General features: G+C 37.0%; 2 protein-coding genes across 2 annotated transcripts in view; both read right to left on the reverse strand.

The window, feature by feature from the left end:
• Window positions 1-12,617, reverse strand: part of LOC118743419 (calcium release-activated calcium channel protein 1) — a 36,696-nt gene that overhangs the window by 22,267 nt on the left and 1,812 nt on the right. The gene's annotated exons all lie outside the window — the stretch shown is intronic.
• On the reverse strand, window positions 8,818-12,551 carry LOC118743420 (probable serine/threonine-protein kinase MARK-A). Its single transcript, XM_036476072.1, has one exon. It carries the CDS (start codon window positions 10,185-10,187, stop codon window positions 9,000-9,002), a length of 1,188 nt encoding a protein of 395 aa, XP_036331965.1. The 5' UTR covers window positions 10,188-12,551; the 3' UTR covers window positions 8,818-8,999.

Raw genomic sequence — 12,617 nt, forward strand, 5'->3', positions numbered from 1 at the left:
TGAGAAAACCCCACTCTAAATATTATACAATTTTTCTTGTAAATTTTTGTAATTTAAAAAAGGAAACGATTTCGGCGTTGTGCCATCTTCAGTGTCATTTTTCGTTCTGAGACAAACCAAATTTGACAAGGGATGACGGAAAATCGTTCCACATTAGCTCTGATGCAATACTTTTCGTGAAAAATCCTGTAAAACTGTTAAACAGCAAAATTACTCTCTGAAGTGGGAGTAAAAAGTGAGTAACAACAAAAAGTACGGGAACAAAAAATCCATTTTTCCTGTAAAAACGTCAACCAGTGATTGCTTGACACTTTTCATGATTTTACCAGAAGAAAAAGTTCGGGTAAAATCTTGCAACTTCATTCTCTACATAACTCTCCAAAAGTCACTCTCATTTACAGGATTTTGGAGTACGGGAACATTTTTCCTGCAACTTCCTGCAAGTTCGTGTAAAATCCTGTAAGTTCATGGAGTACTGAATCAGAGCTATTACATCACACTCCTACCCTGTCGGAAGCATCAACAACGAAAATGAGAATTACAAAAAAACATAAGTTTTGTTTTTTTTTGTAAAAAAATATATATTGGGTTTTCTTTTTAATAAATAAAAAAGTAGAGCGACGGATGATTCAACTTAGTTTAAACGCCCGAGCTGGCTGGTTTAAACTCAGATTAGCCAGCTGTGCAATTTAAACTTAGTTTAGGTAGTTAATCTAAGTTGAAACTGTCACTGAAAAACTGGCCATAAATTGGAATGAAAAACTCCAATTGGAGTGACAGCGACAGCACTGCTAAGCAGAGGTTGAATAAAACGATTTGGTTAAAAATTAGTACAAGCGATGAAGGTAAAGTTGAATACATACATAGATGAAGAAAAGGATAAAGGCAAAGATGAAAATTAAAATAAAGATAAAGACAAAGATGGAGGTAAATTTAAATACTTAATATAAGGATAAAGAGTCATAAGGACAAAAACAAAGATAAAGAAAAAGATGAGAATTAATATAATGATCAAAATTAAAATTAAAATTAGGCAAAGAGAAACATAAAGATTAAGATAAAGATATTGATACGGGTAAAGATAGTAGAAAGGTGGAGATAAATTTAAGAATAAAGATAAAGATAGAAATAAATATATAGAAAGGTATAGAGATAAAGATAAAGAGACAAGAAAAAAGAAAAATTTGAAGATTAAAATATCGCACGCCGTCTTCAAAAGAGTCACAACTCAAAATTAGGCCGTTTTGAGATTATGCGCGCAGAGCTTTTATTTACCTGTTTGCAAAAGCTGGAGAAAATTTTTGTTATAATTTAATTATAATAGTTTAGGGTTTAAAAAAACCTAAGGTAAAGTCGCCTTTGCCCACATGATTATCATGTGCTAAGAAAAAGTTTTTCGCATTTTCTGACAAACGTATCATTTTGAGTTGTGACTCTTTTGAAGACGGTGTGCGATATATGCGGGTGTTCTACAATGGTAACAGAAAATTTGCTACGGGTGAACTTTTGCACATTTTTGGCATTCTGTATACTCTTCAATCTTTTCGATTTTACTGTCGAACAACTTGCTGTTCGAAGCGGAAAATCATACCTAAGTTTATTAATTTTCATATTTATATATTCGTAAAGAACCAGATATTCATTCGGAACCAGATACAGATTCGGGTGAATGCAATAAATAAATATTTGCTTATATTAAGGATTTAAACTTAAGTACAAAGAACAAAAAGGTGATACTCATGAATATACTTCAGTGTTTAGTTTAAGATTTATTTAAAGAGCTTCGTGAAACACAACACTTAATCTTGTATTGCTAGAGACCTGATAACCCAAAATAATTTCCAAGTTCTTAAAGGTCCTTACGCTACTCATAGCTTCGTACAGGGGGCCGTGACAAAACAGTAATTTTTAAGGTATAGGCCAACCTTTCACAATATCCGTCCAAGGACTATATTAGTCGTAGTCTAAAACGTAATAGTCACTGAAAATTGGCGCCATTTCATGGTGAAAGGCATTTAGTATCACACTTTTAAACCAAAGCTTTCTTAACCCTTTCAGTACCGAAATTCAACTAATGATTCTAAAAATTTTTAAATATGTATACTGTATTTTGTAAAGCTTTGAGTTTTATTGTCATTCAGGGTGCTTTAAATTTTGTCAGTGATATCCTAGGTGTTTAAAAAAGAAAGTGATTTCAGCTATTTTTATATTTTACTTTCGCGAAATATATTTAAAAATTGTGAATAACACGAATCCGAATCACTATTCCACGAGAGAGCAAACATTTCTACTATTTAAGGAAGACGATTTCATTTATGTGGCTGCCTCGGCTTGCTTCGCAGTAGCGCGCCTTGTTAACCCTATTTCTGGCTTCATCTCACCCATGGCTAGCTCGATATTTGCCTTAAGGGCCTGATTTGTTAAAAGATTATTTGCATAACATCGGTCCTTCATGGCACCTTCATGGCGAAAAAGTCTAACTCCAAAGTTCGCACCAAACTGTCACTCTCTGAGCATACATCGCCTTCTCGACGATCACCTGCGGGTTTTCCGATCCCCAGATGCAGCAGTTTCGTTTGTTAACATAGCCATCGATATGAAAATACGCTTCGGCAGAAAATGGAATTTTGCGAGCAAAATTGTTGTCTAATAAATCTGCATCATTTCCCAACGTTGCTCAAGCGTTAGGCGGTTAATTTCGTTTCGCTGAGATATGATATTGACGTTATGTCAAGATTTCCAGCGGGAAAAAAAGCGCCCAAAAAATCGCCTCATGTAAACACCGTATAACATGTATTCCATTGCGATAACATTTAAATGTTTTTAAATTATTTAATTGCTCTTCACATTCACGATTACTGGCCAAGAATCGTTTCAAGTGTTTTATGTTGTTGAAACTGGAAATCCAAATCTTAACCACTAGCTGTCTAAAATGTGTCAAAATCTTCTCATTCGCCCAATTCAAGCTGTGCTGAGCGTGGTGGGTGATAAGTGTGCGTATATACTTCAACAAATAAAAACTTCTAGATCTAACACCATTGTAGGAAACAAGAAACAGGATTTGCGTCAATTGGAGCGGATCATTTATGGATATAACAAACAAAAACAATCTCAAGTGGAACTTTTAGCATGAAAAAATTATGAAAAAAAATAAGCTAAGAATAAAATGAAAAATACTAAAAAATGTGGTTGTAGATTGAGTTACTACTTACTAAGTTTAGCAATAGTTAGTCGTTATAATTTTTCTGTGTAACGTTAGGCAAATTGTATATTTTAAAGATCTAGAGTTTATTTTCATATTTATTTACATATGTATTTATTTATTGAAATTTATATACACATGTATTCATATCGCACCCTAAATCAAAAAAGTCCCTAGGCAAACAACTGCTGATGCTGCGCAAGCAAAAAAAAAAATCAGTCTTTAAAACTATTTTTCCATTCAGCAATTTTATTGAGCTTGGGGCCGGTTTTAATGAAAATTTTTTGTGAAAAAAACCCACAATTTACATTTTTGGCCGACTTCTTCAACTGGGATTCGATCCAGCGACCCGCAGTGGTTCGGATCGCAAATCTAGCTGGACGAAACTATTTAAACAAATACTCGTTGATGGATCTTTACACCACTTCTTACCTAGGGGTTTTCAGGGTCGCTGATTACATATCTAAAATCATTTACCAAAAATTCAAAATGGCGGATCCAATATGGCGGACGAAAATTTAATAAAATCGGTAGATTTCTATGTAACTGGGTATCTGGGGATTTTCTGGGTTGCTGATTACGAATCTAAAATCATTTACTTTATTTACTTCGGAACGAGCATTTTCATCAGATATTTCTTTCAATTTACTAATCACATAATCACGGACACCTTGTTGTCTTTTAGAAGTTTGAGCAACACCAAATGTCAAACAACTCACTTCTTAAGATTTTATTTACCATGACTAAAATTTAAGATCACAGCAAGAAACACAAATAAATTTCAGAAAAAATTTTATAACAGCGCTTAAAGATTTGCATGCCTGTTGTATAATTTTTTAATTTCAGAAAATTCGCGAGGTACTATTTTTTTAACTCTTACATAACCAAAGGTTTTATAACTCCAAGTATTTTTCTGTTTTAACACACAACCCCTCCCCCGCCCTCTCCCACGTGGATCCGTCACTGATCTTATATTTATATTCAGCTACATTCCTGTTAATAATTATTTTGAATTTTGAGATTTGACATACCGTCACTAAAATGTAAATATCTAAGCCAATTGGTTAGACTTGGTTATCGAACTTACCCTCTGCATTTGCGAAGGTGTAAAGAATAATATGCAAGTGGTTTTATAACGGCCTTCGGCGGCCTTTACTTTTCCTACTCTTTAATTTAATTTTTAATTAATCAAAACGACGATTTTTCAGAATAAATTTGCTTATACCAATGTGGACATAAATTGCGTTATGGCCCCTGAATCTATAGCGGAATTAGTGTAATTTTTTGTTTATAAAGTCGATTTGCAATTATGCAAATATTTGTGAGTGCAATTAGCAGTCTTTTAAGTTAAATTTCATCTTTTAAAATAGAGTTCTCAAATAGGCGGCGTTAACTTACCTTTTTTTGTTTGTTTTCATATGTTATTGTCAGGAATGTATTCCAAGTACCATTAGGTATTTTAAAAACAAAAAAATTTTGACTTTCGTCAAGCTAGATCTGCTATCCGAACCACTGTGCGACCCCACCCGCCAGGCTTAACAAATGGAAAAGTGGAAAAAGTTGCTGGCTATTGTGGCTAGGGTTGTTGGATAGAATCCTAGTTGAAGAAGTCTGATGAGGAGATGTGGTGATCTCCGAAACAGCCATAACTTCAACCAAAAATGTAAATTGTGTGTTTTTCGCAAAAAAATTTCAATCTGCCTTATCATGAATATTTGGTGGAAAATTCAGCAATTATTTTGCGATTTTATATGTGAGAGAGGAAATTATTTTACAGGTGAATACGTCATACGATAGTGTGAACCATGATAAAAATATAGTAAGGTAGAACCGCTGAGAGTCACTTTTAAAATTCTTGACGTTTCCAAACAATTTAATTTTTAAATTTACTCACAAACTCACACACACACATTTTCATTTTCAAACTCAAGCAACAACAATTTCGAACAATTTCATTTTTTTATTTTCATTTTTATATGATTTTAAAATGTTGGCAAACTTCAAAAAAAAAATCATGGCCGACAAATTGAGAGAACGGTTCTACCTTGCTATATTTTTATCATGGTGTGAACATGATTCGAAGTGAACTAGTTCGCTTGGTGAATATTCAACATACTATAGGTGAACTCTAAAAGCAAAATATGAACGAGTTCACACGAAATGAAAATTTATGATAAGGCTGAGTAAACGCGGCCTCAAGCTCATTAAAATTGTTTAATATAATTGTTATAAGGCCATAGATAACAAAAATATTATTATTCCAGTTAAAGCTTAGTATCCAGCAGTTAAGAAAATGGCCTAGAAAAAAAATTGCCATTATTTCGTCTGCGTGGCCAAGGAATTTTGACAGCGGATATTTCAGAGCCTGGAGCCTCACTCTTTCCCCAAGAAATAACGGAAAGGACGTATTTAAACCAAAGAAAGACGGAAGAGTTGATCCGGATCAACTCGTTAATTCGAAATTATCTCGGAAAGTAACTGAAGTTGATCCGGATTACGTCCTGCAGCTAATCCTCCTTAATGCAGATCAGGGGAAGCTTTTATCCATTACTCAAGTAAGCAAAGTTTGGGCATCCCCAGTAGGCGAGTAGTGAGAGCTGCGTACTATCATTCCGTAGCACCCAGGTTCGATCCTCAGTTTCAGCGACTGTTAAATTTTTTTTGCATATATTATTATTTTTTTTTATTTATATATTTTATTTTTTGCTTTAGTTTTCCATTATTCCACATTATTTATTTTATTATTAGTTAATCTAAAGTTTTAGAGTTTAATTTTATTAAAAAAGTCAACAACAACTAACTAAAGACATCATAAAAAATTGATATGTAAGTTATAATTGAATGAACAAAAAAAACATTAGTTGAAAATTCTGCTGGCAGTGCGACTCGAACCCACGACCCCACGGCTCGTTAATCCGCATTACCGCCGTCTGTCAGGGTGCAATTTTTATCATCGGTTATCCGCATCAACGTTACCGTCTGTCTATGCTATTACACTTATACTCGAATGCTGAAATAAATTCATATGTTGTGCTTTTTTGCAACTACACCTGATACGTGACTAAACGGTAATTGACAACAAAACCGCATTGCTATTTAAATACTTTGAACGACCATTAATTAAAAAAATTTAAAAAAAATCAAGGTACATTTTTTGTTTAAATCAATTAAATATGAGTATACTTCTGTTTTTAATAAATTATTGCATTAGTTTGCATTTCACAAATGGTTTAATAAATTAAGAAAACATTTAAGTGGACCATGCGCTTCTTGAATTTAAAATTTTAAAGAGTTTTCATTGAGTTAGTTTACTGGCACAACGATTTCATTTGCATTTTTAGGTAAATTATATGTACAATATATAGTATATGTATATACAAAGATATGTATACTTTGTACCTACATATGTAAATATACGCCTAGAAATTGATTCACCGAATTCTAAGTGGAATTGCATATGTATGTAAGTATGTATCATGCTGAGGCTGGATCTCTTTCTGGTGGTTTTGTATTTTTCTAAGCTTTCCGTTGCGTCAGTACAGCCCACAGAGCACCTGCAGAGTTGAATCCCATTCAAGTGGAATTATTAATTTGAAAGTAACGAATGCGGGCAAATATGGACGGCAGACGAGCTCACACCTACATACATACATACATATTTATGTATTTACTTAGTACTACCCAGCCAGCCGAGTGCAGAGTGCACCGAATATGAAAAGTGGAACTCCTCGAAGGTGCGCTGTAACCGACTAAGCGATTTTGGCCGAGTTCAAAAGAGCACGCCAGTCATTTCTTTTCTGTGCCAACTGACGCCAATTGGAAATGCCAAGCGAGGCCAAGTTCTTCTCCTCCAGGGGTTAGATTCTGTACAGCGAGTTCAAAACTCACAACCAAAAACTCATCGGATGAAATGCTGTGAGCTTTTCGGAAGACAACCCCAATTACCCAATTTTGATAGTTAAAACTCGTTCTCACACTTCCTGAATCGCGAAAAAAATAATAAAAAGTAGTTTTTATTAATTTTATAATTTCTCTGTTTTTGTTTGTTTTTGTAAAGAATACTATGTAAAAACATTTTTTTTTCATTTTAATTTGTTTTCTACTTAATAGAAAAAATATGATAAAGCATTTTGCAAGCACAATAACGCCTCTTTTTCGCACCATTATCTGAGCACGAGAGAAATTAAAAAAAAAAAACATACTCCATCTAGATTATCTACGGCTGATTTACGCAGCCCTTTTTAAAAAATCATAAGCGAAGCCGAGGAGTCCGAGCAGAGGCACTCAATTCTCCTCCTTAGGCGAGCCTGCTCCTTTGAGACTCTTTTCGTATCCTCCCTAGGAAGATAAGCACACAGGGAGTCCTACCTTGCGGACCCCGCGCGCCGGTTAGCTGGGTAGTTGAATGTATTTGAAAATAAAAAAATGCATTTTTTACAGATCCTCGTATAAAATGTGTATGTGTATTGTCTACGTACATATGTATATTCATTCGTACAAACGTACATATGTAAGCTCACTCTTATCGTATCATTTTGCGAAAATAATTTTGTAGCCACGCTTTATGATTGCTTTCAATTGCCTTTGATTGGGCGCAGCGCAATCTTATGCATTTAACGATAATTTTCTATATAAATGCCATGAAGCCCACTTTGAAGTGCCAGCAAGCGGTTGGAGGTGGATTCAGTGATTTCACACATTCCATTCGGCTATTTGAAAGAAAAAGAGGGTGTGGACACACAAAAATAGTACCTACTACTAGTAGCTGCATGCTTGCATACATAGATATGTATGTATGTATGTATGTATGTATGTATGCATTTCTTTTTTCTTTTAAACAAACTATTATTTTTTTCTTTTGTTTATACTTTGCTTACGCATTCTTGGCCTTTGACGTCGATACCTTCTACAAGATAAACCTGAACACTACACCTTCGAGCTTATTTTGTACTTATTTTTGTATGAATTTTTGTTTTGCAAGTAATGCCCCGTTGTGTGCCAGGTTCGCAAGTTATTGTTTGCATATCTATTTTTAACGATTACACTACTATTTTTAAATAGTTAAATAGAATATGGCGAAGGGTTGTGTCCCGAGTTGAAGCAAAATGCAATTTCAAAGCAAAAGGCAATCAAATGCAAAAGAGTATTTAAAATTAAAAAGCAAAAAATACCACGAGCCCGGGCCCGGAGTTAAGTATGTATGTGCCCACAATGAAAAGTTTTATATGCAATCATTCAGAATATCTTCTAAAAAAAGAGGCAAAATTTAGAGTTTGATTTTTTTACTAGAAAAAAAAAAAATAATTTCAAAGCGAAAAGAGTGCGCAACTACTCCGCACTCAGTTGCCTGCTCTTTTCATCCATCACATTGCTTTTAAGTTTATCATAATTCAAAAAAAAAAATAATAATTTTTCACAGTTAAACAAAAAATGTATTTTATTATCAATAAATTAAGTAACACTTGTCTTTTAGTATGTATGTACGTTCATATATCTGCTTGAATATGTTCCAACTAACAGCATTTCTCTCCTCATATTTGTTTAAGTACAATATTTTTCTTTCTAAAAAAACTACCAATAACAAAAATGTAATGATTATTTTCCCTAACGATATATAAAATTTGTGTTAACTCTTAATTAATTAGAAATAAAGTTGCGTTTTTTTTTGTTGCTGTCACTTAATTTAGTTAAATCATAGAACAACTTTTTGGCACTGGTGACTGGTGAATGAATTCGCGGCATCCTCTTCTTCTCTCCTCTCTCGTCTCCCCTCTCCCCCCTCCGCGCGCGAGTTCGATCAAATCGTTTGCTCTATGGAACCCATCGACTTCTTTCGCTCGTTCACTTCGAAGCGATGCATTATCTTGGCGACAATGCGCGATGGCGGTATATCCGGGTTGCCGGTGAGTCCGCGATAGCCCAAGACACTGTGATCGGCAAGATTGTTGGCCAACTGCAGGCGACGTATGAAAGCCTCTGTGTCGATGCCGCGCACCTGTGACGGTTTGAGGAAACGTTTCGGTATGCGCGACAGAATATCCTCCGAACCGACCGGGCCAAAGCCTAAATTAATCAGAATGGCTTCGGGGTCGGGCTTGCGCGCCTCCAACAAGCTATCCACACTCGAATAGCGGCTGGAGGACTCTGAGTGTGTGGAATTGTCGCGCTTCAACATGGCGAAATTGTGGCGTCGCAGCAACGGACTGGCCGGACTGGTCGCCGTATCGGTGGTGTTTGTTGTGGTGGTGGTGGAAGAGTCGAACGATTCCTCATGCTTAAGGCGATGCTCACGTTGATGGTGGTGGTGGTGGTGGTGAAAGATGCTTATTGTAGCCGCGGATGCAAAGCAATTCGGCAACGATGACGGCTGACCATCGAAAGGTGTGCTGTGATGCTGTTGCTGGAAGTGATGCAGGCGTTTCTCTGTCACGTACGAGGGGGTGCTATGCAGCTCGGTGCCGCGCGATGGACCGCCTATCAGTGATGTCGTATTAAACCTAACTGACGGCGGTGGCTGCGTCACCACCACCAACTCCTCTTCTTCATCCTCCTCTTCCAGATCGGCGGCATAAGCGAAATCGGCATCGTCCAGTTCGGTGGGTTTTTGACGCTGCAAACGTTTGCGACGCGGCAGACGATGAGGCGCGGCACTGGAGCGCAACTTTTCTCCACCACCGTTCAAGGGAGGCGGCGCACTTTGCGTCGACGAGCTTGATGCACTTATCGGACTAGCAGGTGTCAGTGGTGGTGGTGAGTTATGCTGCTGTTCGTGCTGACGTTGTAAGCGCGTCTGGCGTAGTTCGGTTGCCTTGCTATGATTAAATGTGACTTGCGCGTCAGCATTGTGGACATGCGCATTGTTATTGCTATCGTTGTTCATTTCATTGCTGTTGTTGTGGTTGTTGTTGTCGTTGTCTTGACTTTGTATTTCCTGATTGCAGCTGTACCAGATGGTGCGTTTCGTTTCCATTTTAGCTGGCTGCATGTTGGCTGTTTGTTGTCACAAAGGATTTGATTTTTCGGAAATGCGTGCGCGTATGCGTCTACTGGCAGCGAATAACGGTGCAATGTTTGAATTATTCGACGTTTTTTCTTTGTTTTTGTTTCTGTTTATGTTTGTTTTGTATTGACTTTATTTGGTTGGCGGGCGGTCGCCAGTTGACCTTGCATGTGAAACCTGTTTGTGGCGGTGCTGCTGTCGCTGTTGCTGCTGCTGCTGCTGGCGTTTAAAGCTCCCTCCACTGATTCGCTGCTCGCTAGCTGAGTTGAGGGACATTAGCGGCCGCTGTTGTTGTTGTTGTCGAGCGCTAATTAGCTTCGCCTGTTGCAAGCGTCAATGTCGTTTGTTTAACCGTTGTTATGTGTATGCGATTTAGCAAAGTGTTTGTGTGCGCGGCGTGTTTTTTCCAGCTTTTTTTTATTCCAAATGATTTTATTTATTGTTTTTAATTGAATATTTTTTGCTTTGCTTTACAGCGCGTTCTAGCGGAGATGAATAAAAACAATAATATATATATATGTATGTATGTATGTGTTAAGATGAAGTAGTTGTTTTTGTTTTCAGCCGCTAATTAGTGATTATAAGCCGTTTTAGCTGTCACTTGTCGCTGGAATTTTCCGCAATTTGTTTTGATAATAAGAATTCAGAATATTGTATATTTGCTAATAATATTGCGACTTGGTTTTATAAACTTTTTGTTAATTTTTGTATGCTCTACTTTTGAGAATTTCTTATTCTACACTTTGCTTTTGTGTTATTTAATTACTTATTTTTCATTCGCTTAACTGCTTATATCACAGCTTGTCTCTGTAGTCAATATAGATACTAGTCGTGGATGCTGAACTATTGTGCGCCTTATGCCGCGTGCGTTGTCACAACGTGCTGCGGTCACGGTGACTTATTTTACCGCTTGGCTCAAACTCAGTTGCGCGCTCGCGCCCGGCAACCCTTACCCACCCGTTAGCGTATTGCGTACTGCCAGCTCCAGTTCAAGCTGCAGGTGAGGAAGGGGCTAAATTTGAAATTTTCTCCAACTTACTGCCTCGCTTGGCTGATGAATTTCTTTATTTGCGCGTTCGTTTGCGTCTTGGCGCTTTACACCTCCGCACTCGACAGTTGCAGCTGTGTCACTAAGTCGATTTGTTATTGGGTTTTCAGAATTTTCACACTTGTGCCACCACACACCAGTTGCGCTTTAGTATTTTATTTCTCCCTTTTTACTTTTTTTTTTTTCTTATTTAAGTATTTATTTACCTTTTTTGCACTTTCCCACTTGTTGCTCTTGCCTTCTGTTTTTCTATTTAATTAACGTCGTTTGAGCGTTAAACCTCCTAGCGCTCGGCAACCCTTTGCGGCGCTTTGCTTTTTGCACTGACGCAAACTTTAAACGTGTTATCTCTATTCGCTAATTCGATAATTTTTCGCTTCTATTTTCAATACCTGGGTGTCTTTTTGTTGGCGTTGTTGTTGTTGCTCTTTTATGGCTTGTGTACAAGGCTTATTGCTGCGCGTTTTTGCCTTATTTGTTGATTCTCAATATTTTTCTTTATTTGCTTAGTAATATTTACATATATTCCATAATTTCCATATTTGTTTTTTGTCTTTCTCGTTTCACTTGCCGCACCCCGCCTCGCCGCCGCTTCGTTATTTTGCACTTTGTACTATCTTGGTTATTTTTGCCTTCAAAGTATTAATTTAGTTATTTAAGCTCGCGCTTGTGTGCCGTATTTACATTTGTCATTTAATGTCATTGATTACTCGTAATCAGCAAAAATACATACACATAGCTACACTCCCCTTTTTCAATTTCTTTATGGAATTTAAAATTATTGATTACGGTATTTTTTGTAACACATTTCCGCAAACCCGAAACTGTACTGTAGTACTCGGTATTTATGCGAACGCTTTATTGCTTTTATAGTCTTGACTTTATTTTAATTATTTGCTTATTATTTTATTCCGTTTCCCCTTTCGCGTACTCTCTGTCGCCGCCCCGTCGGTTTAAGTACGTTGGCGCGTTCAAGCGATCTTCAATGCTGTCTCAGTTCGACGACGATGTTTCCGTAGATTCCAGTGTTTTCTTCTAAACGTCTACCAATGTACTGTTTATTGTTTGCGGCTGTTGCTGTTGCTGTGACCGCGACCGCCACCGCAAAACCGCATTGGAGACGTAACGATCGGACAGCCAACCAGTCGAAATCATTACCATACCAATATATGTATGTATGTTTGTATGTACATATGTACGTACGTGAGCGTGTTGTTTGAGACGTGAGACGAGCGCACGATCGGCTGAGCGACCAAACCCAACCGCTTTGTTGATCCAAATCGCTCCAGCTTTGAGCGCAGCTCAATCGCTTGCCGTACAGGTCCGCGTCCTATACTCCGTTTGTGCTTTTGTTGCTATTGCTGACA

The sequence above is a fragment of the Rhagoletis pomonella genome, unplaced genomic scaffold (genome assembly GCF_013731165.1).
Source record: "Rhagoletis pomonella isolate Grant_MI unplaced genomic scaffold, Rhpom_1.0 Rhpom_scaffold_00007, whole genome shotgun sequence".
Lineage (NCBI taxonomy): Eukaryota > Metazoa > Arthropoda > Insecta > Diptera > Tephritidae > Rhagoletis > Rhagoletis pomonella.